At 34.8% G+C, this 24,091-nt stretch overlaps 2 protein-coding genes and 2 pseudogenes across 2 annotated transcripts; 1 reads left to right on the top strand and 3 right to left on the bottom strand.

Moving 5' to 3' along the window:
- Positions 1-2,268: 2,268 nt before the first annotated feature.
- Positions 2,269-2,946, bottom strand: LOC139884939 (uncharacterized). Its single transcript, XM_071868902.1, has one exon. It carries the CDS (start codon positions 2,944-2,946, stop codon positions 2,269-2,271), a length of 678 nt encoding a protein of 225 aa, XP_071725003.1.
- A 5,975-nt stretch (positions 2,947-8,921) lies between these two features.
- On the bottom strand, positions 8,922-14,963 carry LOC139884938 (uncharacterized; annotated as a pseudogene).
- Positions 14,964-16,121: 1,158 nt separating this feature from the next.
- On the top strand, positions 16,122-18,380 carry LOC139884937 (mediator of RNA polymerase II transcription subunit 27). Its single transcript, XM_071868901.1, has 7 exons — positions 16,122-16,392; positions 16,776-16,941; positions 17,078-17,543; positions 17,717-17,776; positions 17,900-17,968; positions 18,081-18,124; positions 18,209-18,380. Exons 1-7 carry the CDS (start codon positions 16,122-16,124, stop codon positions 18,378-18,380), a joined length of 1,248 nt encoding a protein of 415 aa, XP_071725002.1.
- A 505-nt stretch (positions 18,381-18,885) lies between these two features.
- LOC139884940 (receptor protein kinase TMK1-like) lies at positions 18,886-22,411 on the bottom strand (annotated as a pseudogene).
- Positions 22,412-24,091: the final 1,680 nt, after the last annotated feature.

Here is a 24,091-nt window from a genome sequence, read left to right as displayed (position 1 = left end):
TCAGCATTAATGCATCATCAAATTTCTTAATATATTTTTCTGAAGTTAAATATAAAGAAATTTCAGTCAAAGAATCACATAAACATACAAATATATAAAATCAAAATAGATATTTAATATATTAGTCAGTGGGCCCGTCCGTTAGACGGAAAATCCGTACCTTAAAAAATTAATAACTTAAATATATATCATATAAAAAATTATATAATTATTTGTATTAAAAAATATTAAATCTATCAAAAAAATTATTTTAACTTTATATCAATTATAATTATTTTGATTTGATTTTAAAATATATAATCCTATTAATGTTTTTTAAAAAAAATGTTTTTAAAAATAATAAACATAACAAAAGATAAAAGTTATGTATCAAGATTTCATAATAAAATTTATAATTGCATTTAATCAATTTAGGTTCCTATAGTTTGAAAAATAATATATGCCATTTAATTAAGAATGAAAATATATATATATATATAATGGGTTTTTATGAGGAATAATAGTTTAAGGAAAAAATAAGAAAAAAATAATATATATTATAATTTAATTAGGAATAATTTTTTTAATAATATGTCCGTTTGAAAAGGAAAAAGGTAGATGTGCCCGTTTTAATTAGGAATAGGAAAAAAGAATATATGAATTTTATTAGGAATGTTTTTTAAAAATAATAGATAGGAAATTAATTAGGAATAAAATTATTATATTAAGAAAAAGTAATTGATAGAATTTTATTAGGAATCCTTATGTTTTTATTATATTTTGATTTCTTATTTAGAATAGAAAAAAAGAATAATTGATTGACTTAAAATTATAAGTAGATTCCTAATTAAACTCAAAATTCTTAAATACATGTGTCAAATTACTATACGTTAATAAAACGTCATGTGTCAAATGTTGATTTGACAATAAAATTTGCAATTGAATTTCCAATTAGAACAAATTGAAAAAGTCTCTCCATTGTCTATACAAGTCAATGGGCCTGTCCGTTGGACAGAAAATCCGTACCTTTAAAAATCCGTACCTTTAAAATTAAGATTTTATAATAATTATGTGTACTAAACATTATTAAATTTATATCAAATATTATATAAAATATAATTATTTTAACGCTATATCGATTATAATTTTTGATTTTATTTCAAAATCAAAATTTTAAAATCAAAATTCTATTTAATTTCAAAATAATAAACATAGCAAAAGGTAAATTTACATATCAAGATTTTATTTCATAATAAAATTTATATTTACATCTAATCAATTTAGTTGTTCCTAATTTTTTTTTATAATTCCTAATAAAATTTACCCACCCAAATTTCGTTCCCCCAAGAGTTGAACCCATGACCTCCCGTAGGAGGAAACGTCTTAATTAAGAATATGGAAAATATATCTGATTTTTATTAGGGATAATAGTTTAATAAAAAAAATAGAAAAAAATAATATATATTATATTTTGATTAAGAATAATTTTTTTAATAATATGCTCGTTTGAATAGGAAAAAAGAAGATATGTATGTTTTAATTAGGAATAAGAAAAAAAATATAATGAATTTTAATTAGAAATAATGATTAATTATTTAAAAAATAAGATACGTCTATTTTAATTAATTAATAATAGAAAAAAGTATAGTAAATTTTATTAGTAATAATAATTTAATAAAAAAATTAAAAAAAATAATATATATTATAATTTGATTAGGAATAATTTGTTTTTAATAATATGCAAGTTTGAATATGAAAAAAGAATACATTCCCGTTTTAATTAGGAATAAAAAAAATATAATGAATTTTAATTAGGAATAATTATTTAATAAGAAAATTAGAAAAAAAAATATAGTGTATTATAATTTTATTAGGAATATTTTTTAAATAATAGGTAGGAAATTAATTAGGAATAAAATTATTATATTAGGAAAAAGTAATTGATAGAATTTTATTAGAAATCATTATGTTTTTATTGTGTTTTTATTTTCTAATTAGAATAGGAAAAAATGATATCATTGACTTAAAATTATAACTTGAAATCTAATTAAACTCAAAGTTTTAAAATACATGTGTCAAATTATTATTCGTTACTAAAACGCCATGTGTCCGGCGTTGATTTGACAATAAAATTTGTAATTCAATTTGCAATTAGAATAGATTTAAAATTGAAAAAATCTCGCTATTGTACATGAGATAAAATTTTTCTCAAAGTTATATTTAATTTTTTATTTTTTTTTAACAAAACAGAAAGTAAGCTATTTGGAAAATAAAACTAAATAAGCAAAATTAATTATCGAAGATTACAAGAGGACAAATCCTAGGTACATTTTGAATATAGCCATGACCATTTCCAACCCCAACTTTCAAATCCGAGCAATAAGACTTGACAACAACAGCTCTTGACCGGCATCTGAAAAACTTTGACTTATAATATCCCAACAAATCCAACCTGACACTAAAACGCACCGTTCCATGTTCTTGATCCTTTGCAATCTCTCTCAAAACAGGGTACTCTACAATTGGCTGATCTCCCTCATACCCAGTTGTTGCAAACTGCATTGACACTAATTTCTTTTCCCGTGAACCCAAATTGAACCCATCAATTGAACTGATCGAAAGAGCTTCTTCTTCCTTGTAAAACACGATTCCGTCGATTCGGTGTAGAAATAACTCCATTCCGTGATTAGGGTTGTAGATTCTGAAGCTTGCGTTCCAAATTGCTGCTAGCTTTGTGTCTGAGACGTTGAGATCGGAAACTGAAAGAGAGTTGATTTGAAAATTGGGAGGTTTTGTTCCAATTGAGACCTCCATTAACAGGTTTAGAGAGTAAATTACTGCAAAAGTGGTGATTGATGACGCGATTAAGATCGAATACCATCTTGTTATTATGCTCCAATGGCGATCAATTACAATCACTACTGGAAAGAAAATTGATGTAGAAGTTGCTATGGCTTGTGTGGACATTTTTTCTTTTTTTATTGTGGATAGTTATTATCAGAGCTGAGTACTGAATATGTATTTATATATGGAGAGAATCGTTAATTTTGTTCATTTGTTTAGCGGCAAAAATAATCATTTGGTCCCTGTTTCAAACGTTGTTGAACTACATCGTCCCTCCAAATATAAAATGAACTAAATCGTTCCTCAAACGTTAACTTTTGAACTACTTAGTCCCTCGTCCATTAGTATCGTTAAGTTTTGCCTACGTGTCAATTTTAGCCAATCAGAAAGCGACACGTGTACATGACGTGTTAAAAATTCCACATAGACTTATCGAACCGATTTAAAACGAATTGATTTGATTTAAAACGGATTGAACCGAATTAAACAAATCGAACCGATTTGAACCGATGAACAGTGTCATCTTCTTCCACACAACTTTCTCTCTCCTCCAGTTTCTCTCTCTACTGCTCAAATTCCGTTCTCACTATTCCGACCACCTCCGGCCACGTTCTTGGTACCAAAAGATTCCTCTATCCGTCACGAACATGATGGTACCAATTAATGACTCTAAATTTTCCGAATTCCGGAGTCAAAATTTCGGTCAAATTTTATAAATCGTTCGAATTAGCCTAATTCCTTTTAACAACAAGTTCTTAAGGTTGTAAAAAGGTTATATATGCCGGAAACGAAGTAAAACAACTAAAAGGAAGCTTCGAAAGTTTTACCTCAAATTCGACGTTTCACTCCGATCGTCGAGTTAAGCTCCAAGAATGGTACGGTTCGCTTTATACAACCTTAAGAACATGTTGTTAAAAGGAATTAGGCTAATTCGAACGATTTATAATATTTGACCAAAATTTTGACTCGGAAATTCGGAAAATTTAGAGCGAGTTAGAGTCATTAATTGGTACCATCGTGTTCGTGATGGAGAGAGAAATCTTTTGGTACCAAGAACGTGGCCGGAGGTGGCCGGAATAGTGAGAACGGAATTTGAGCAGTAGAGAGAGAAAACTGGAGGAGAGAGAAAGTTGTGAGGAAGAAGATGACACTGTTCATCGATTCAAATCGGTTCAATCTGTTTTAAATCAAATCAATTCATTTTAAATCGGTTCGATAAGTCTATGTGGAATTTTTAACACGTCATGTACACGTGTCGCTTTCTGATTGGCTAAAATTGACACGTAGGCAAAACTTAACGATACTAACGGACGAGGGACTAAGTAGTTCAAAAGTTAACGTTTGAGGGACGATTTAGTTCATTTTATGTTTGGAGGGACGATGTAGTTTAACAACGTTTGAAACATGGACCAAATGGTCATTTTTGCCTTTGTTTAGCAGTTTACTGCTGGATTGCTTTTCTTTAAATGGAAACTAAGTGCTTTTAATTAGCACTAATGACACCGACTAATCAACCATGGTTGATAAACTGGCCAACACGCCGACTACTTACTTTCAGTGAATTTCTTTTCCCTCCATTAGAAAATTAAAGTCCATATATGTACAGTGTATCTTATATTATTATTCTCCAAATTTCAAACATTATTTGTCTCTAAAAAAATTTCTATACATCATAGGATTTTAAATTTTGAACGAAAGATCACATATCATTATCGATTCGATATGAATATCGATTTCTTAATTTTCTAGACCGGCTAAAAACATAAAGACGTGTTCGTTTGTTGTTTAGGAACAAGATGAATAAAAAATGTGTTTTTTTATCGACGATGAATGCTCTTGACACCAAACGGAGAAACCCCGATAGACGTGAGACATCGATGTATCGAACTATGCAGCCTATTTTTAATAAGGTGAACCTTCTTAGTGAGTTCATTAATCTTTATCTTGTACCCTTAAATACTAATTAACTCCAACTAATTATGGGGTTTCTATTCTTGAAACAAATAGATAGAACTAGGCTTCTCAATCACATTAAAGGCTGAAAAATTTATGAGTGACATTGTCAACACCATGCATTTTTATTATCATACTCTGAATAGTCATAAATAAATAAAAACTTTTCCTATTTCTGTCTTTCACCAGACCCACAAACAAAAATACATTTTTTATCCACTTGCCATTAAAAAACTTACAATTAACCCCTTGTAACTCAAAATTTATCCACTTCGTCTTGGCTAAGTCCCCCTTAAAATACATTTTTTATTGTCATTTTGTATAAAAAATGCGTTTTTTAAAGGCTAGAGCAAAGACATGGTATGCTCAAGACACACAAAGAACACAATGAGCAGTCCATAATTGTGATGATTATGTGTTAATTACTCTGGACTCTGTAATCACGCCCCCACAATTATCAAAGCAATCAGTCTTGTTAACAAAACTAATAGCTCTATTATCTTTGTGATTACGACTGTAAACAACTAAATTATTCAATTTAATTGTAGTTTACCAAAAGGAATATACTAAATTAAGGAAGTAAGTTTAGTTTAATGGGCTCCTGCTTATTAAATAATGATAGCAATAAAAAGAATGTCTAGAGACCCTAATTAATATTTTGGATTGTTCCGAATATATGAAACTAGATCACCTAAAGTACCTATTTGTATATATGACATTAAATTTATAATAGAATGCACCACACGAGATAAAAACCGCATTTATTCTTCCTTAATCTAGAGGTGGTCTCGGTCCGGGTTTCGGTTCAAAACCGATGGTTCATAATTCTTAAACTTATAAATCAAACCGAAATTATAAATTTTATTAAACCAAATCGGAACAGTTTGGTTCTAGGCGATCAGATATTAACTTTACAAAATAAGAACAAGAATGGAATCCAAAAAATTTCGATACCAACAATAAGGTTCCGAAAATAGAATCATATTGACCTATTAGGTTCGACTTTGATCCGGTTCAATTCTGATTTCGAACCGAACCATGGCCATATCTACCTAAATCCTTATACTTCATTATTGATTCTCATCTATTTGAGTCTCTGATCTAGAGAATAAATCCAACAAAGGAAATCGTCAACCACTGAACAATGTAGCCTATTTTATACTACTTCCGTCCCAAATTAGATGCAAATATTTATATATAAATTGTACGTAATCTAATTTGGGACGGAGGTAGTAGATTTTAGATCAGTTAACCAATATTTTTCAAACCATAATTAGAAAGAGCTTAACTAAAAAGAAAGTGGTCCAAAACCAAAACAATTATGATTATCTACATATATAAATACCCCATAAATTAATTAATTACCATAAAACAGAAACAAAAATAATGATAATGATAATAATACACACACCTGTTTGCTTCCGTTTATTTTCTCCGGTAATGGGAATAGTAGTGGGGTTAACGACACGAGGATGGAACACGCCTGTTCCACCTCCAGATTCACTATTTCCGCGTAACGGAAAACAACCACCATTACCACTGTTCCTTCCCTGGAAAGGTAAAATCCGGTTTCGTAAGCGGTTTTGCAGAAGAAGCTGTTTCTGTTGTTCTTCCTTCTGTTGATGTTGTAAAACCATAGCTCTTGCAAGGTACCTGTCAACCTATACAAAAATGGAACCTTTGAGTTTTCCTATTTACTTCTTACTTAAAAGTAAGTTAATCTACTTTTTTTAAAAAAGCTACTAGAAGTAAAATTACTTTCTGAAAAAGACAACTCATAAATGAAATCACTTTCCCAGTCTAGATATCCGGGCTGGAAAAGGACTATAGAAATTTCAAGTTTTTATTTTCTGGGTTTGATTTAAATTTTAAAAATTTATACCGGAAAAAGAAGAAATGGCACTCACCTCCATTTGAGATGGTTGGAGATAATGGTGAGGGTGAGAGTTTGGAATGGAAGGTAGCTGAAGAATGCCACTGATTAAGTTTTGCTCAGGTAGCATCAATGGGTTCATCAATGGCTTTCTCAATCTCTGCAAATAAAACAAAACAAAAAGACAAATATACTCAGCTGGTCATCAATGCAGAAGCTTGAAAAATGAGAGAGAGAGAGAGATTGCCTGGGTTTGATCAAGAATAGGAAATCTGGGAGTGGTTTGGCTATGGCGGCGTTGTGGAAGAGAAAGAGAATCGAAACGGTGAGCTATGTCGCCCATGTCGCAATGCTGAGAATGGTGGTGGTGGGTGTGGTGGTGGAGATGGTGGTGGTTATGGTTTCCAAGTCTAGAAACTTGTCTGAGTAAGATATCAGATGGCATGCTGGTGAATAACTCTTCATTTTCAGAGAAAGGATTATAATTAAAACCAGCTGCCATTGTTACTACTAAAAAGCTAAGTTTTGATTGATTGAATGACTGGAGAGAAGAAGCACATATATATATAATAAATGAAATAATAAAAGAAGAAGACGAGGAAGAAGAAGTGCGTTATGATTACAACTGTTGTTGTCTTTCTCTCTCTCTCTGTTTCTCTCTCTATGCATAAAAAATGTGTCGAGAAAAAGTAAATTGTTAGACCGCGTTTGGGGTTTTTGCTACGAAATTACGAGTCTATGCTCTTTCTCTAAATAGTACTAGTATTAATCATGTCTTCTCTCATAAGTAATGAAGTATATCAATTCATCTTCAGATTTTATCTTTGATATAAGAAAATAAAAAAATAATAAATCTTGTGAGGATTGAATCATTTATTTTGTCTAAATTAGTTGACTAAAAATCATCTTTATTTTTGAGAATGATAATTAATCTTCATAATTTATTAGCAAAATATAAAGATCAAATTTATGTATTATTTTTAATAAAAAATGAGTCTTTGTTGAGTTTCAATGCAGAATGCATTTTTCTCCTTAATCCAAAATAATATATCACGAAATTATTGTCGTTATTGGATCTCATAACGACAAATTTACCGTTAATCAAATTGTACAATACCAAATTATAAATAACGACAAATTTTACCGTTAATCAAGCCATACGATGCCAAACTATACAATTATTATTCGAATGACAAAATCATATCACGTGATTCATATTAATATTATCTTTTATTAATATTATCTTTTATCATTAAGGGTGTGAAATGATTGAATATCATTAATTATTATTGAACATTAAAATCAAGAATTTTAGATGAATGATAAATAATTGTAGTTGTGTTTTTTCTCCGAAGATGATGGAATAATCTTCATCCAAAAAATAAATAAATAAAATTGATGGAATAATCCATTAATCCTATAATAAAATTAACTCCCAAGACCTCTATAGAAAAATTTATTTAACATCAGAACCAATACTCAGTAGTAGTAGTAGTAGCCCAAACACGGCCTTTACGTATTAGTAACGTATTTAGTCGTACGCAACCCAACCCATGTAGTGTAGTTGTAGCACTAGCACAGTCAGAGCCCTATTATCACTCGCTTTAATACACACTCCCCCCACTCTCCCTTTCTCCTTTTTAATTGTCATACTCGCTCTACACACTTGACACGTACACACAATGCCACGTGGTATCCTGATTAGGCGAGTGCATACAGTAAAGCAGTCGATGGAATACTCCCTCTTTCATGTACACGTGTCCTCACGGAGTTTACACTGGAAAAAAGAGTTGCTCTGCTGTGGGAACGTCCACTTTCTTACCATGAGCTGCTTTCCCAAGGTATCGTATCGTATCTTTTTTTTTTTTTTTTTTTTTCTTTTTAATTACCCTCAGCCTCTACAATTTTTGTTCTAAGAAAAAATTATATTTCAGAGTTTCTAATAAGAGTAATAATCATGGTACAACAAACAAAATTTAAATAATTGTAAACATATTTACGTGAATTAAAATCACAAAATTTGAGTGCAACATCACCTCTACTTTAGGCAATGGCACCAACACAACATTTGAAGAAGCTTTACCACCAAGGCATTCTGTATCTTTAATTCACCTAATCATCAAATTCCCAGGTTTTCAAATTGAAGCCTTCTTCTAGACAATCACATTTTAAGCCGTGCTTTGCTTCTATTTTCTGAAAGTACGAGAAATTCAAGTGTTAAAACTAATCACATGAGCTTTATCCTGTCTAAAGGATATCATCATGCATGAAATCAACTATTTCGGTTTGTGGCAATATACCTGATATGCATGAAATCGACTATTTTGGTTTGTGGCAATATACCTGATATGAGTTTACGTATGCAGCCAATTTCATCTTTGAATGGAGAGATAGTTTTCTGAAATTTGAGATCCTTGTGTGCAAATTGCAGGAAGTTAAAGATTGCAGACATCTGGCTCGGACCATCTTTTGCGTATTGGATACGGTAATCAGAGGCGTCGTCAATCTTCTCACTTATCATTGACAACATTCTTTTGAATGAGAGCCTTGCAAGTTCAGGACTTCTATGAAATAGGATAAAGCAAGGTGTCAGGTAATAGCGACAAGTTAGGATAGTGGCTTTTGTTTCATCTTCCCTGTAGTCTTCTCTATTATCTAATGGAATACACTGCAAGACGGAAAAGGACTTGTTATCAGATGAAAACAAGTAAGGTATTGAAGCAGAAAACAGAGGGTCTACAAAGTAAAGGAGAAAAGAAGACTTGCATGCATAACATCGGTTATATATCCTGCAAGAGAATCGCTTAAAGTGATAACACTCTGTTCAGAGAGTCTTGTGGGCTTTGTGTCCAGTGAAACAAGCACGCTAAGTATGGCACATGTTTTGTCCAGAGGAAGCCTTAGTGACTGGAATAAGAAAGAAAAAATGTTATGGATGCAGAGTAAAGCTCTTTAAGGATAGTGATAATACGGGATGGGAAATCAGCTCACTTACTATTCGGTGAATTATTATACTCTCCAGAATATGCAGAACGAGACAACTATCCCCCATCCATGCTGGGGACAGATAGTCGCAAACAACACTGGTCAACTTCTTAAAAGTTGCACGATTTGAGATCTTGTCGTCAGTCTCAGTAACAGGATATATATTTTCTGAAAATGTATAAAGTATCCATTTCAGTGTGGATTCATCATCAGAATAAATCGAATATTGTGCTGGCTGATGAAGCAAAATAATGAGAGAATAATTTAACTCCTACTTACCAGGAAAGACCTTGAAAGAGGTGAGTAACGTGATTAAGAAACTGATCTGGTCAGCAATTTGGATATGCCCCTCTCTATAAGCCGACTCAAGAGTGCCTATCGTTCTGAATAATAGATCTGAGTCCAACTGAGGACCTGCAATATTGTATAAATGTAAATGTAAATTGCACAGAAATGTTATTCATCACAACTTAATGTCCTAAAACTTAGAGGAAGAAGCAGCTATTACTTACACAAGCAATACGAAAGTACTGATTCCAGAAACACCCTATCCAGGTTGGAGAGATAATAAATGCAACTGATGGAGAGTTCCTGGCAATCTCTGGGAAGCCTTAAAAATGCACCTGACTCAACATTCTCTGTGACAATGGTAAATGAAAATAAGTAAGAAGAATACAAAGGGCTAAGTGTTTATTTCAACCAACAAACTATCAATGCTGAGTACCTTCTTGTTCTTTAACTTGATAAAAATGAATGAGCGAGTCCTTATACTCCCTTTCAAGAGAGCTGTCCACCAAATTGCATTGTTCCGCACGAAGCATAAGGCCCAACACTGCCTGGAGGAAGCATTAGTTTAGAATTTGACATTTGAGAAGTAAAGAGAAGCTCATGGTCATCGTTGAGTTTAAGTAAACTCATCAAAGGTTAGCAACCTTGACTCAATACTCACTCGCTAGACTCGTTTCGTAAAATCCTAAAAGTTACTCAAAGAGAAAATATCAAATAAACTTACGGGAAACAAGCTTGAACACAATGACTATTACCAGTCTTGGGCATTTTAATTTCAATCTCACACACACAAATCAAAGGCTACAGATGAGCCAGCTTCTTCTTTTCCTTTGTGGTAGAACAATCAAGTCGCAAACCAAAAGGTTCGGGTTCAAAGCTGGCATATACTTCCTCTGTTCGTTACAAAAAAGCTACAAATGCTTTATAGAAATTTTAATCCTTATTCCTTTAATTTTTCCTTCTTAACTTCTTATTGATTTCCAGACGCAAAATATGCAATAAATAGCTTAAAATTGACGCTACACGGACTCGAGAACCTGCCCTGGGAACAAGTTTACAATTTTGTGCTGAGTCCAACCTAGTCGACTGCGAGTCTAGATACCAATTTTTGGCATCGAGTTAACTCATTTTCACTAAGTCACTTGTTTTTGCTGAGTCAACTAGTTGACGCACGAGTTTGAGAAGCATCGTGTACTAGCTTGCTAAACTATTGATATTCGAGGCTGTTATTAAATTCTAATTCGCCAAAATATTGCCCTAAGAAATGTTCACGAGGATAAAAAAGAACCTGGGACAAGGATGGGTGCTTATCATCAAGAGAAAGTAGCAACAATGGGAGCTGTCTCATCCAAGTAGCTTTAAAGTTAAACATTTCAGGGTTGCTTGGAGTTGAGAGCCCTCTGTCTGACCCCTAAAAAAATAAGAGTTGCAGAAATATGCGTCAGTAGGACAGTTGATTTCAGTTGTTCCCAAAGTATCCAATAGATATAACAAGACATTCTTACAGGAATAAGCATTTCTTCAAGCATAGAGATGCAAGTCAATTTTAATGAAGACTCTGGATTGCAGTCCTGGAATGTCTGGGTAAAGGCCTGTAGTTAATTGTCCACTGGTCAGCTTTAAAACAACTGCCATGTAACAGTTATTTTTTGAAAACAAGAAATTCAGTAATTTGGATTTCTAGTAATACCTGAAGAAGTCGATACTGCCAATCACTCCTAAAATTTGACACTTGATTTACAAGTTTTGGAACAAAAGTTAAGAGCGAAAGCACATGCTTCTCCCACGTTGCTTTCCCAGACTTGGTATCACTACAGATCTACAAAGAATATATTCAATTGAAATTTTGAAGAACGATATAACACAATAAAACTTACTCTGCTTAAAGTTTTATTTTATCTCTGTTTGTAATTAAAGTTCACTGATAATCCCATTAAAACTACGGATGTGTGACATAACTGAAAATCAAACCTCTTGACAGTGAAACTGACCTTTCCAAGCAGTGCGCACTCTAAAAACTCTAGAAAACTCTCCATCAATCCAATCGTAGGACATACCTCTTTAAGCAATTCTTTTTGGCAACATCGAAGAAATACTTCTGTGATAATACTGTTTAGGACAAAGTATCTATCTTCATCCTGTGAAGAAAGTATAGAAAGCATTAGAACATGAGCGAAGTAAGAGGAACAACTAAACGGAAAACATTAAGAATTACTAGTGTGGACCTAATAACTAATGTATGTTTGTCTGTACAATGTTACGTGGATAATGGAAAGTGAAAGAAGACAAAAACTCTGGACTCGCATATGATAGCTAAACATCAGAATTTAATCAAGTCAAATCAAAATACCTACCTTCTTAGAAAAGTGATGTGTTGGATTGAGGGGAAACAAACTCAGTAATTTCTTCAAAGCTATTAACGTGTTAGAACTTTGTATCCATGCAGTATCATCAGATTCTCTACTAGTTGTAGACAAGATCCACAGCTTTTTGCCCTCCGGACTTCGATAAATAAAAAACCTAACGGCAAGATTAATACTCTGAAGTATTGACAGCATACTCTCAGAAGATTGGGCGTCTAGTGGGGATGTTGAATGAACCAACGGGATAAAATCTTGGAGACAATTAACTAAAACTGGCACGAGATGGCTTAGTTTTGGAATGGCAGAAGAGAATGCTACACAGAAATACACAAAAACAAACCATGTCAGTGCACTAGGGAAACCACAATGTGCCACTTAAAAAGTATAAAGCAATTGGACGTTCAGGTAATAGGTATAGATTACTTTCACACACCAGGTAGTTTTGTAGGCTCTTCCTGTTCATAACCATGCAACATCCTTCGTGCAGGAGCATTCTAAGAAGGAAGGATTACAATTAAGAGAGTATAAGCATTGATGTGCAAATGCGGTAGGTTGCTCAAAGTTTATGTAAACAATAAAAAGTTGAAGAGAAAATTGACCCACTAAGAAACGCACAAACTATTCTGCTCTGTACATCAAGTAAGGCAGGATAATGTCGTTCTAGTTTGTTAACCTACTGAACATTGTAATTGGGCTCTAAGATGATACCTTTTCATATGAGTATGCTTCAATCTTTTCATTGGGTAACAGCATCAAACAGCGCACAAGCCCAGAAAGTGCATTTTTGAGCTTTCCCTTCTCTTGTACGTACAAACGATTCTTCAGCAAAATATCTTCATAGTTTTCAAGAATCTGTTGATGAGCCGATAAGTTTTCAACGACATTTCGTTAATGAAAAATACGGCCATCATCCAAATAAGCAAAATATCAACAAGTAAGCGCAAAGAAATTTATAACTTTTTGTTAATGAAAACACCGGCCAGCATCCAAGATCAAGTTTTCAATGACATGGTAACAAGTACTGCATACAAGTGGAAGGAGAATAGAGCAGCATTATTACAATGAACGCCACTAAGAGACCGAAATCTTATAAATGAATTTACAATAGCATCTACAAAAAAAAGTTGACAATGAAGAATACAAACATGTCATAGAAACATCTGCATTCTTTCCTGTACAAAATCAAGTAATGATGGAACTGTGTTACCTTGTCAGCATGCAGGAAAAAACAAGGCGGATGGAACTGCAAAACAAGGTCAAGAAACTTGAAGGCCATCAATCGAATCTCAACTGTTAATTGGGTCATCGAATAAAAGATATAGAGCATCATTGAGGGGACTAAAGACCCCATATCCTGGACAAGAAAGTGAAAAGTGACCAACAGTCAGAGAATAGGTATAAGATATGTCAGTTACAATAGCGAGTGAACTATGCAATAACAAAAGCAACAAAGATAAACCAACGAATCATATTTTTTAGCATATTTCGTAGCAATGGTACAAAGCGTTAACTACTTGACACCAAAGTGTTAATTTTGAATGAATGATACAGTCATCATTTCAACAGCATATTACTTATTGGTATTAGCATAGCAGAAACTGGTACCGATTCAAGCAAATGCTCTTTTTTTTAAGTGATGAATGCAACAAATAAAGACGTAGAGTAATGTAGGACGGAGAAGTTAAACATCAGAAACACATTTATTGTAATGAAGTAATGCAAAGTAGGAAAACAAAACCGAACCTCTTCACATCCAGGGAAAATCACGGTCTTAAAAAGTTGATACACCTTTTCTCGAACCACTTCATCAGCGTCACCGATGCCTCTAGTCAGTGTTTTTATAATAAAAAATCGGTGTGACCACAACTCCAATGGATTCTTGGAAAGCAAATCTTTAATACCTATTAATGCATCTACAAAAGGAGAGTGCTATGTCAGCAAAATATTACATTTACAGACAATCTCAAAACCAAACCACTTCAATCGCATAATTTAATGTAGTTAAATCTAGCAACGAAAGCACTGATCACCAGTCCATTGGGAAACTTGACAAAATCAAAGACAGTGAGGACTGAGGACAACAACTTAATTAAAGGTAAAACAACAGACACACCGACCAATTGCGACGAAGAAGAAATAATAATACCTCTACGAGCTTTAAAATTGTGATGAGATGTCTGCCCTAGAAGCTCTTTCAAAGTCAAGCCTTTCTTGCTGACAGCAAAACCTTCCTTCTCAGCCGCCAAACTCTGCTCAGGAAGTGTAATTGCTGCTCATAACACGATAACAAACGATCATTGATCATTCACAAGGATCATGCACCCGAACTACTAAGTGCTTTGAGAAGAAATAGGGCTATTTACGGGAGAAAACTGCTGGATAAAGTACATATGCTCAAATTTAGCCACCATAACCATTTGCAGCTTCCCTAATGTCATCCTTTCACAATGCAGAAAGATTGGAGCTCACCTTTGGATTTAATTTCAGTGTTTGTAGTATTCCTTGGTGGCGGCAATTTCCTACCGAGCTTTCGCTTTATTTTCTGCAAGAAAATTAAGCAAACCACTTTGTAATCACACCAAAATGAAAAACTTTCATTTGAATTTGATAAATTAAAATCCCATAGTTACCTTGAAATCAGCTCCGCGCTTCTTCAGCTGCTTCTTCGGAGGAGCCATTTCACTGCAAACCGCATGAGAAGAAGTTTAACATGATTTCAGAAAGTGAAGTGAAATAGAATTCCAATCAGTAATCATAACAGAGAGTCACAGGAAAAAATCGAGTGCCTTTTTTCTCAGCAACCAAGCAGCTGGAATTTGGAGAATGACATTTGTTAGCCTTAAACCATTTTAAACCCTTTCAATTATTACCCGTGTTTTTATTTTTCGGGTCGGACGTATCCACACAGAGCCCAGAGCTCTTTTTTACTTTTCAGGGTCCGTATGTTACCGCTTTTGGAATATTGGGATTCAAAAAAATAACTTGAATATTTGATTGGATAAAAAATTGTAACTTTTTACTTTTTTTATACTGTAAAAATCTAAAAATAACATATTATTACTTTTAAACTTTTATCTAAAAATTCAAAAGTACTTTTTTGCCATACGGACACTCAGTTGGGTCGGATTTTTACAATTATAAACAGTAAATATGGGTACAGCTACTTCCACAAGAGAAAACTAGTAGACGCGCTAAAATTTTAAGTGAAGAGACAGGTTTACCCTTTACTTGGATACTAATAAACTTTGACAAAAATTTTGAAGGACCACCTAAACTTTATTTTCGTTTATTTAAGTTCCCACCTGCTGTTATGGAATGTCATGGCACTTAACATTCGTTAAACTTCATTGACGGTTACAGTCATGGCATGATATTTATATTGTATAGAAGAAGTTTAGGTGGTACTTTAAATTAGTTGGGAAAGTTTCGGCAGCATAAGGTGGACCCATTTTCCTTAACCGCGAGTAAAAATTTACATAACAGAATTAACGTTCAGGTAATGAAGTACAAATCAAAAGTTTAGGTGGCAATTTGAAGATTTAGACAAAGTATAGGTACGATCCAATCATCCATGCTATAATCCTTCTAAAAGGGCAAAATTGTCACTTTACTTAAAATTCCCGCGCCTGTAGTGTTTTTATTAAGCCGCTTCACCCCATAAATACTGTGCCGGTATTAAAAAAAACCGACCCGATTCGGAGAGAGAACGGTGGAGGGCGAGGCGGTGTTGTGTATTACTGTACAACCAAATCTAGCGGTAGGGAGGAGTAATTAATTAGGTCAATCCAACAACTGCCAATTGCAATTCAACACTACCAAAATTTGAAATTGTAATAATGATGAAATTGCAATCCCAAGCAACGCAATCGTCGTCACAACAGCAGCAAGGGGAGGAGGAACCGGAGGCTCCGCCAAAGAAGGTTGCTGTGGCGATGGAGAGGCTATCTCAAGCGGCGCGTTTGATCGCTGACATTAGGATGGGCGCCGACCGCCTCCTGGAAGCTGTATTTGTGTCGGGAGGGGCTCATGAAAGCAATCGGCCCCTCAATTACTTCCTCGAAGAAGATGCCTCCATGCGTCAACACTTCCTTGACCTCCGCTCCATCGGTAATAAAACTTTTTTAAGATATGTGATCGCTATTTGCTTCACAGCAATTCACACTGTCACTCTACTGTAGTGCATTTGCAGCTCTAACATTGCTTCGATCTATTGCAATTTCATTTATCTCTTTGCCTTTTTATATTCTGTAGTGAAATTACATCCACTAAATTGATGAATTTTAGACAAAAATTGGAATATAGAGCTCCAAAGTCACTTTGATTCTTTCTATTATGTTGGTGTGAATTGATAATCACAATTTGGAACTCCTTTCTTGTAAAGGTTTGGTATTGTAGATGTGAATTGCATGTATCAATGACAGAATCGCTTCATACCGATGGTAAAATGGTTTTGGATTTTGAATCCTTTTTTTCTCGTTGTGTTATACTAGGAAAGCAGCTGGAGGAATCTGGAGTTTTGAATGAATCTCTTAGGTTGCGTAGTAATTATTGGGGATTGCATATGCCATTAGTGTGTCCCGATGGAGCTGTGGTTGCATATGCCTGGAAGCGTCAACTGGCTGGCCAGGCTGGTGCATCTGCTGTTGACAGAACTAGGTGTGTGCCTTGTTCATGATTTTGTTGATGGGCTTTCCAAATTTGCATTTGAAATGAAAAGTGCGAAAAACGATATGTAATAATAGGGTGTCCTCTAATCAACCTGAAAGGAAGTTTGTTGCTCTTATGGTTACAGGTTAGCTCTTAAGGCCTTCACGGATCAGAAAAAGCGGTTTTTCCCTCACCTTGAAGATGGACAGGATACTGAGACTACCAAACCAGCAGCAAAGAGGCCTCGTGTTTCCCATGGTGCACAAGTCAAAACCGACGAAGAGCTTAGTGAATGTAAAACACTATCTGACATTCTAAAGAGAATAGAAAAGGAAGTACCAAATTTGAAAGTCCATACTTATGAAAGATTGGAATGGTTGAAGAAAGCTTCCTCCCTTCCTGCTTCAACTGAAGATAATTCTATAGAAGCTTTAAAAGATCACAGTTTTCATAGTTCGACCAAACTACGACCAGGTTCACAAGGTGCTGTTTCCACGGAAAGAGTTGCAGTTATCGAGTTGTTGCTTCCTTCTGTCTTTAGAGCTGTGATATCATTACACCCAGCAGGCTCGATTGACCCTGATGCCGTAGCCTTCTTTTCTTCGGATGAGGTAATTTTGTTTGCCTATTGCATAAAGTGCTGATTCTCGATCTGAAGCTTCAATGAAACTGTATCTAAAGCTTTTTGTTATCTAATTTTGTTAGAGGTTCTCCATTTGGTTTTCCTTCTTGGGTGAGTTTTTCTTTGAATTTAACCTCTTTATTAATTAATATTTCTCAAAAGGGAGGCAGCTATCTCCATTCTAGAGGATCTTCAGTTTATCACATATACAGACATATCACGGTAACAGCCCTCTCTCTCACACACACAGACACTCAACCACACACTACATAAATCCTGGATTCGTCCCTTACCTAGGATTCCACGAATTGCAAGCAATAATCTAAGTAAATTTATCTATTACAGGAGCATGCTGCTATGGCTTTGCAGCATTTTTCGGGGATCAGATCTGAAACTGCTTTACATTCTCTTTTGGTACCATCTTTGACTCATTTATACATCTGTCTATGTTTAATTCCCCCCGAATGAACCTCTCCCATATCTCAGTATTTCTCTTTGTAATTTGTCATTGGCCTCTTTTTTTCAGTTCTGGATCTGCGGCTACCAGAATCTGTTTTCAAAAGTTTGCAGGTTCATTTCTATCCTTACTTTTACAGGATTAATAATAATCTGATATAATATTATTGCCCTAGTAATTTTTTTTAATTGGTACAGCAAGTGTAAGCGGCTTCTAGCTATGGACAGAAAGTCAGCTATTCTGTTACCTCCTGTTCGTCGACCGTTTCAAAGTGTTTCATGTACAAAACTTTCGTCATCAAAGGATCAGAACGTGGATAACTCCAGGGCTTATCACATTGGTTGCTTTCTTGAGGAGCAATCGTCCTGAATTGGGCTGCCTTCTGATTCAAGAAATTGCAGTCATGGGGCACATTCACAGTGTTCTGCTAAATTGTAATAGTAGCTGAACAGTATGTTTGAGCAGAAGCACCAAGTTGTAATTATAATGTATGGAAGTTAATCGACAGTTTCCATTTCAAGATTTCCAAAATACAAGAAACCAATTTCCATTCTCATTTCACATTGAAATTTCGTCCTCTTCGGATTTTGTTTCTGCGTAAGCTATATGAATGGATTCTAGAAATTAAGAAACTTTTTATTCTCATTAAAGCTAAGCTCAAAACGTAAGAAAGAAAAAATCAATGAACACTTGATTATGAATGTTCTATATCTACATTACATCACCAGATAAATATAGCACGTGAAGAAGGGGAAAGAAAAAAACTTGGAACCTAGAAACAAAATCCAAAAGCAAAGAGACATACACATTGACAAAGGGGAAAAGGAAACCGGAATTATGTAATATCTACACGCAATAAGAACTAGTAGTTGTCTCAACGACCATCGGCTGACCTAAAAGAGTCGGCAAAACCAGTAGGCCTTGCTGGAATACTACCCTTGCTATCGTCTAAATCAACATAACTTGTATCCTTCCCTTCAGTTTCTTGCCAGCCTTTTACCATTTGGTTAAGTGGAAGGCTATAATCAATTCCACAACAGTCATCTGAATCATCATCCAAAGGTTTTCCATTTATCGACAAGTGGAGATAATACATTTACCGCATGACCCATATCTGGTCTTTGGCTTGGTTCCCTAGCAGTGCAGTGTCCAGCAAGTTCCGCAATCATACATATGCTCTCGAATGTTTCCTCTCTCATTACTTCAACAAGGACTGGATCGATTGCAGCTCTAAGCTTCTCCTTGTCAGATTTTACGTGCCAGAACCATGCAGCCAAGTACTGGCTTTCTTCTGGCCTGTCCTCGTCGAGTGCTGTTAATCCGGTCAAAGTTCCATCAGGACGACCCCAAAACTGAAGACGTCGGCTTTCGTCGTAATCTTTCCCGTCACTGGATCAGATTGTAAAAAATGTAACATGAATGAATCGATTCAATGGAAAATTTGGGAAAAAAGATTTAAAAGAATTGCATATATTATATATATACCAGCATATTCAGGAGCCAGATATCCAAATGTTCCAGCAAGCCTGGTGATGACAGATTTCTCGCCGTTGGGAGCCAATTTTACTAGCCCGAAATCGGCAATCTTAGCTCGGAACTCGTCACCAAGTAAGATGTTCGACGATTTAAGGTCTCTGTGTATGAAACTCTGGTGAGCAAGAGTGTGAAGATACTCCATCCCTCGAGCTACATCCAAGGCGATATTTAGCCTTCTCGTCCAAGTCAGAGGCTCTAATTTAAAGCTCTTCCAATGGAATAGATGCCTACTCAGAGCTCCTTGAGGCAAATATTCGTAAACAAGAAGTCTCTCGTTGCCTTCAATGGAATAACCTAAAAGAGAGACCAAATGTCGATGTCGCACGGCTCGAAAGGACCGAAATTTCTGCCTGGAACTCGTCCAATGCTTTGTTGGTTATCACTCCAGCCTCCATTCGTTTAACGGCTATTTTTGTCCCGTCGTCTAACTCTCCCTTGTAAACTACGCCAAAACCACCACGTCCAAGCTCATTCTCCGGTGCAAAATTTTTCGTTACATTTCGAAGTACTTGAACGGATATGACCAGATTCCCAGATTCAATGACATGAGACTGCCCAACACCACTTCCGTTTCTGCTTGCATAATCACTACCAACATGTGTACTACTTCCACTGGTGTTATTATTATCAGCAACAACAATCTTAACCATGTTATCCCGATCATAAGGATCTCTAGGATGAAGCACAAGGGAGCTCGGAGCTAAATAGGCATCTTTTCTCCTTTTACAACAATGTACAGATAAAATAATTGCCAGAAGAGCAATCACAGCCACAATTGCTACCACGACCACCATAGAAACTAAACTCGATCTCCCCGATTTGACTGGTACCTCAGAATGAGAAGGCTTACCAGAACCAGATATATTCTTTGGGGAGATTATGCTAGATGATGTGGCGGCTCGGGCAGGTGCTGAATCCTTAGGCGCAGATACAGTTTGCGGTGCAGGGGCAGCCGATTTAGTAAACAAAGGATTTCCACTTATGACAATATGCACGGAGCTGCTAAATTTCGGTAATGGAGGGGAGATTTGATTGTTACTTACGTCAACTAACGACAGAGATTTCAAACTAGTCCAGGATTTAGGAATGGAACCACTTATACTATTAGACTGAAGTTTGATGGTAGAAAGGGAACGTAACTTGGCAAGCGAAGGGCTCAATTTACCGGTGAGATTATAGTTAGGAATATTAATGACAGAAACCTGTTTGTTGGATGGATTGCAACTCACTCCAAACCATGAGTTACACGGATCATTGCCTGACCATGAAGAAACAAGCCTTAAAGGATAATCTAACCCTCCAAGAAACTCGATAAGTGTCATAACCTCAGGGGAACAATCAAGTCCTGGTTTAGACTGGCAAATCGAATTCGACTTATAGCTCACTTTAGCTGCTTTAAACTTGGGGATGGGACCCATCAAGTGATTATTGTTCAAATCCAAGTTGTCTAGTTCTAGATTTGCTAAAGTTTCAGGAATTGTGCCCACAAGTTGATTACCATTGAGAACAAGATCCTTGAGCGAAACTAAATTCCCAAAGCTCTCTGGAATTGTGCCTGTGAACTGATTCCCGTGAAGCCATAACACTGTGAGAGAATCCATAGTGGTGACTAAATCGATCGGACCACTCATCCCCCCACCATTTTGATTGTTCAGCCAAAGATATTGCAAAGGCATGCCCTTGAAACTCGCCGGAATTTCACCAGATAGATTGTTCCCGGAAAGCTTCAGAAATGAAAGCGACGACATGCTTCCAAGGAAATCCGGCAATGGTCCGGCCAAATTACAGCTCATGCAAGAGAGATTGGTCAACTGAGCGGAATCCTGCAAAGCTTTAGGAAACATCCACCCAGTACTTGAATTAAAGTTGTTATAATCAAATGCCAAAGCCTCCAAATCCGACAAACCATCAAAGAAGTCGGCAGGAATCGAATCGAAATCATTGTTGTCAAGAAAAGCATACTGCAAATTCGAGAGACCGCTGAAAGATGGTAACTGCCCAGAAAACTTGTTCCTCTGAAAGCCTAAGTTTGATAACATGGTGAGTTGGTTAAAATTTGGAGGCAAGGGACCTTTTAAGCCCAGATTTTGGACTTGAATCTGAGAGACCCTTGAATCTGAACAGAATACGTGGGGCCAACTAGGAGGGCCACATGGATCATTATCTTCTCCAATGGCAGGCCATTTCAGAAGCTCTGGGTTCTTTAAATTTTTCCTGAACTGGTTGATGATGGCAAGGTCACCATTGTCTGTTTTACTATAAACCACTACAAGAAGGTAACAAAAAAGAGCTAACACCAAGTTTCTATGGTGATGGATTCTCATGGCAGATCTGTAATTTCACCAACATACACACATTGAAGTTTTCTTATCCATCCATTAAAGTAGCATCACATAAAGCTAAAAGCTTCGTCTTTTCAACCCTTCTTCAATGGCTATCTCAAAAGCACACCGACATCTTCCCCTCTACAAAATCTTCCCAGAAAAACAGATAATTTAGATCACAATGTACAATGAATAGCCATAAATTTTGAGTAAAAACAATAAAAAATTCAACTTTAGAAAGAAAAAAACATGAACAGACATGTTCCACAAGAACAAAAGCTGAAAATTGAGTTTAAAGTTCATACCTTTTTTGGTTTTTGGGAAATTTGCAGAGGTTATCTTGTCTTGTGCTTGTTCATAACCTGATCAGCATATCCACAAAAGAGAATCCGGAGAGAGTGTATTTAAGTTTTAGTACATTTTGCCAACACAAAAACAGACTTACAATTTCTCATCAACTGTAATAAAAAGGACATCAAGGTCACTTTTGTCTTTTATATAAGTATATTCATCAGATAAAGAAGGTGGTGAGTGGGACATCAATCATAGTATTACTCTAAAATCCAGACTTGATGCAATCAAAATTTCATTTTTTTATGGCAAGCAAATCTTTAACACTTAATTTTCTGTTTACCATTACTAAATTGCACAGTTTAAGTTGGATTCTGTCTAATTTTATACATTTGGTTATATTAATATTACCAGGTGGCATGTCATTTCACTTGTCACATCATCTTGCTCATGCATAGCCATTCTTATTATTTCTTACATCATTTTCATAAAAAAAAAAATTATTTCTTACATCATATTCCATTTTTACCCTTCATTTCTTGCATTAAAAACATTTTCCCTCTATTTTTACCCTTATAGATATCTTGAATGATAAATCTAATTATAAAAAGAATAACTATATCAAAACTAAAACTTGGTTAACAGGATTTTTTTTAATTTTGATTAGCAGGATATGTAAACATGCTTATGTTATGAAATTAAGCTTACAAACAATAAGTAGAAGCACGTGATTTTGTGGGCGCTAAAATGTTCATAAGTCAAAATTATGTGCCAAATGGAATGGCCGCTTCCTTTATAATTTGATGTTGAATTTTATTGTGGACAATGTGGTGCCACATATTATTCAAAAACAAAATGGTGCCACGTAAGTATTTAAGTATTTTTGAAGTTACACGTAAGTATAATTAAGAGTTACTTACATTTCAAAAGAAAAAAAAAATGAATATGGTGCCACATAATACGGTGTACCGTATTGTGTACAAAAGTATAGTGTACAACTTTACAACTACGGTGTGGTTTGGGCTATGTATATATCTTTCCACGTTTAGTATTTTTAATACTATTTTAATTTTCATAGTTTTTTTTATTCTTATATTCCACGTAAGGTAGGTTAATGAAAGTGTATAGCACCGTGGAATATACGGACTAAAATATTAAGATATAAACTTTCTCCCTCAACTTCCGAACGGTCCTCAAAATTTGTCTTCTAATTAGGTCACACCTTTAAGTTTAGATTTACGTCAAACAGTTTCAAATTTGGAAAATTCGACAACGATATGACGTTCATCTCGTCGAAACGACTACGGCCATATAAAAAAAAAGGAATCCGGCAACCACATAAGGCAGCACTACCATTCCCGCAACTTTCTCTTTAAGTGCCGAACAATCCTCAAAGTTTATTTTACGCTTAGATCTACGGCGAACGATTCGAAATTTGAAAAATACGACAACAACACAACGTTCATCGTGCGGACATTTGTCACGAATATCATCTGTATATAGAACTACATTTGTAGGAAATTTTTTTGATCCCACGCAAATATTATATTCTTTTCCAATAAAATTGTATACATTTATATTTCTTATTCAAAATTGCTCGAACACCTATCATTTTTTTCGTAAATCCATAATAATATTCGACAAATCGAATTGCAACACATTACACACGTTCATGACGTATTCGCCGAGTATATTTATACACGGATAAATACAGGCATTGATTTCTGCCTCCAAAATCTCATTATGATTAGCACATACTTACCCACTTTCATTTCATTTCATATGATAGTATTTATTTTAATATTTATTTCAAAGAGAGAGAAAAATTAATGAAGTGGGCAATCCATAACTAAGCATTACTATAACTATTTATTAACTATGGAGTAATTATTAATGGATTTACTTATAGTTTAGGTCAAAAAATTCAAC

The sequence above is a fragment of the Rutidosis leptorrhynchoides genome, unplaced genomic scaffold (genome assembly GCF_046630445.1).
Source record: "Rutidosis leptorrhynchoides isolate AG116_Rl617_1_P2 unplaced genomic scaffold, CSIRO_AGI_Rlap_v1 contig625, whole genome shotgun sequence".
Classification (NCBI taxonomy): Eukaryota; Viridiplantae; Streptophyta; class Magnoliopsida; order Asterales; family Asteraceae; genus Rutidosis; species Rutidosis leptorrhynchoides.
This window is presented reverse-complemented; position numbering and strand designations above follow the sequence as displayed.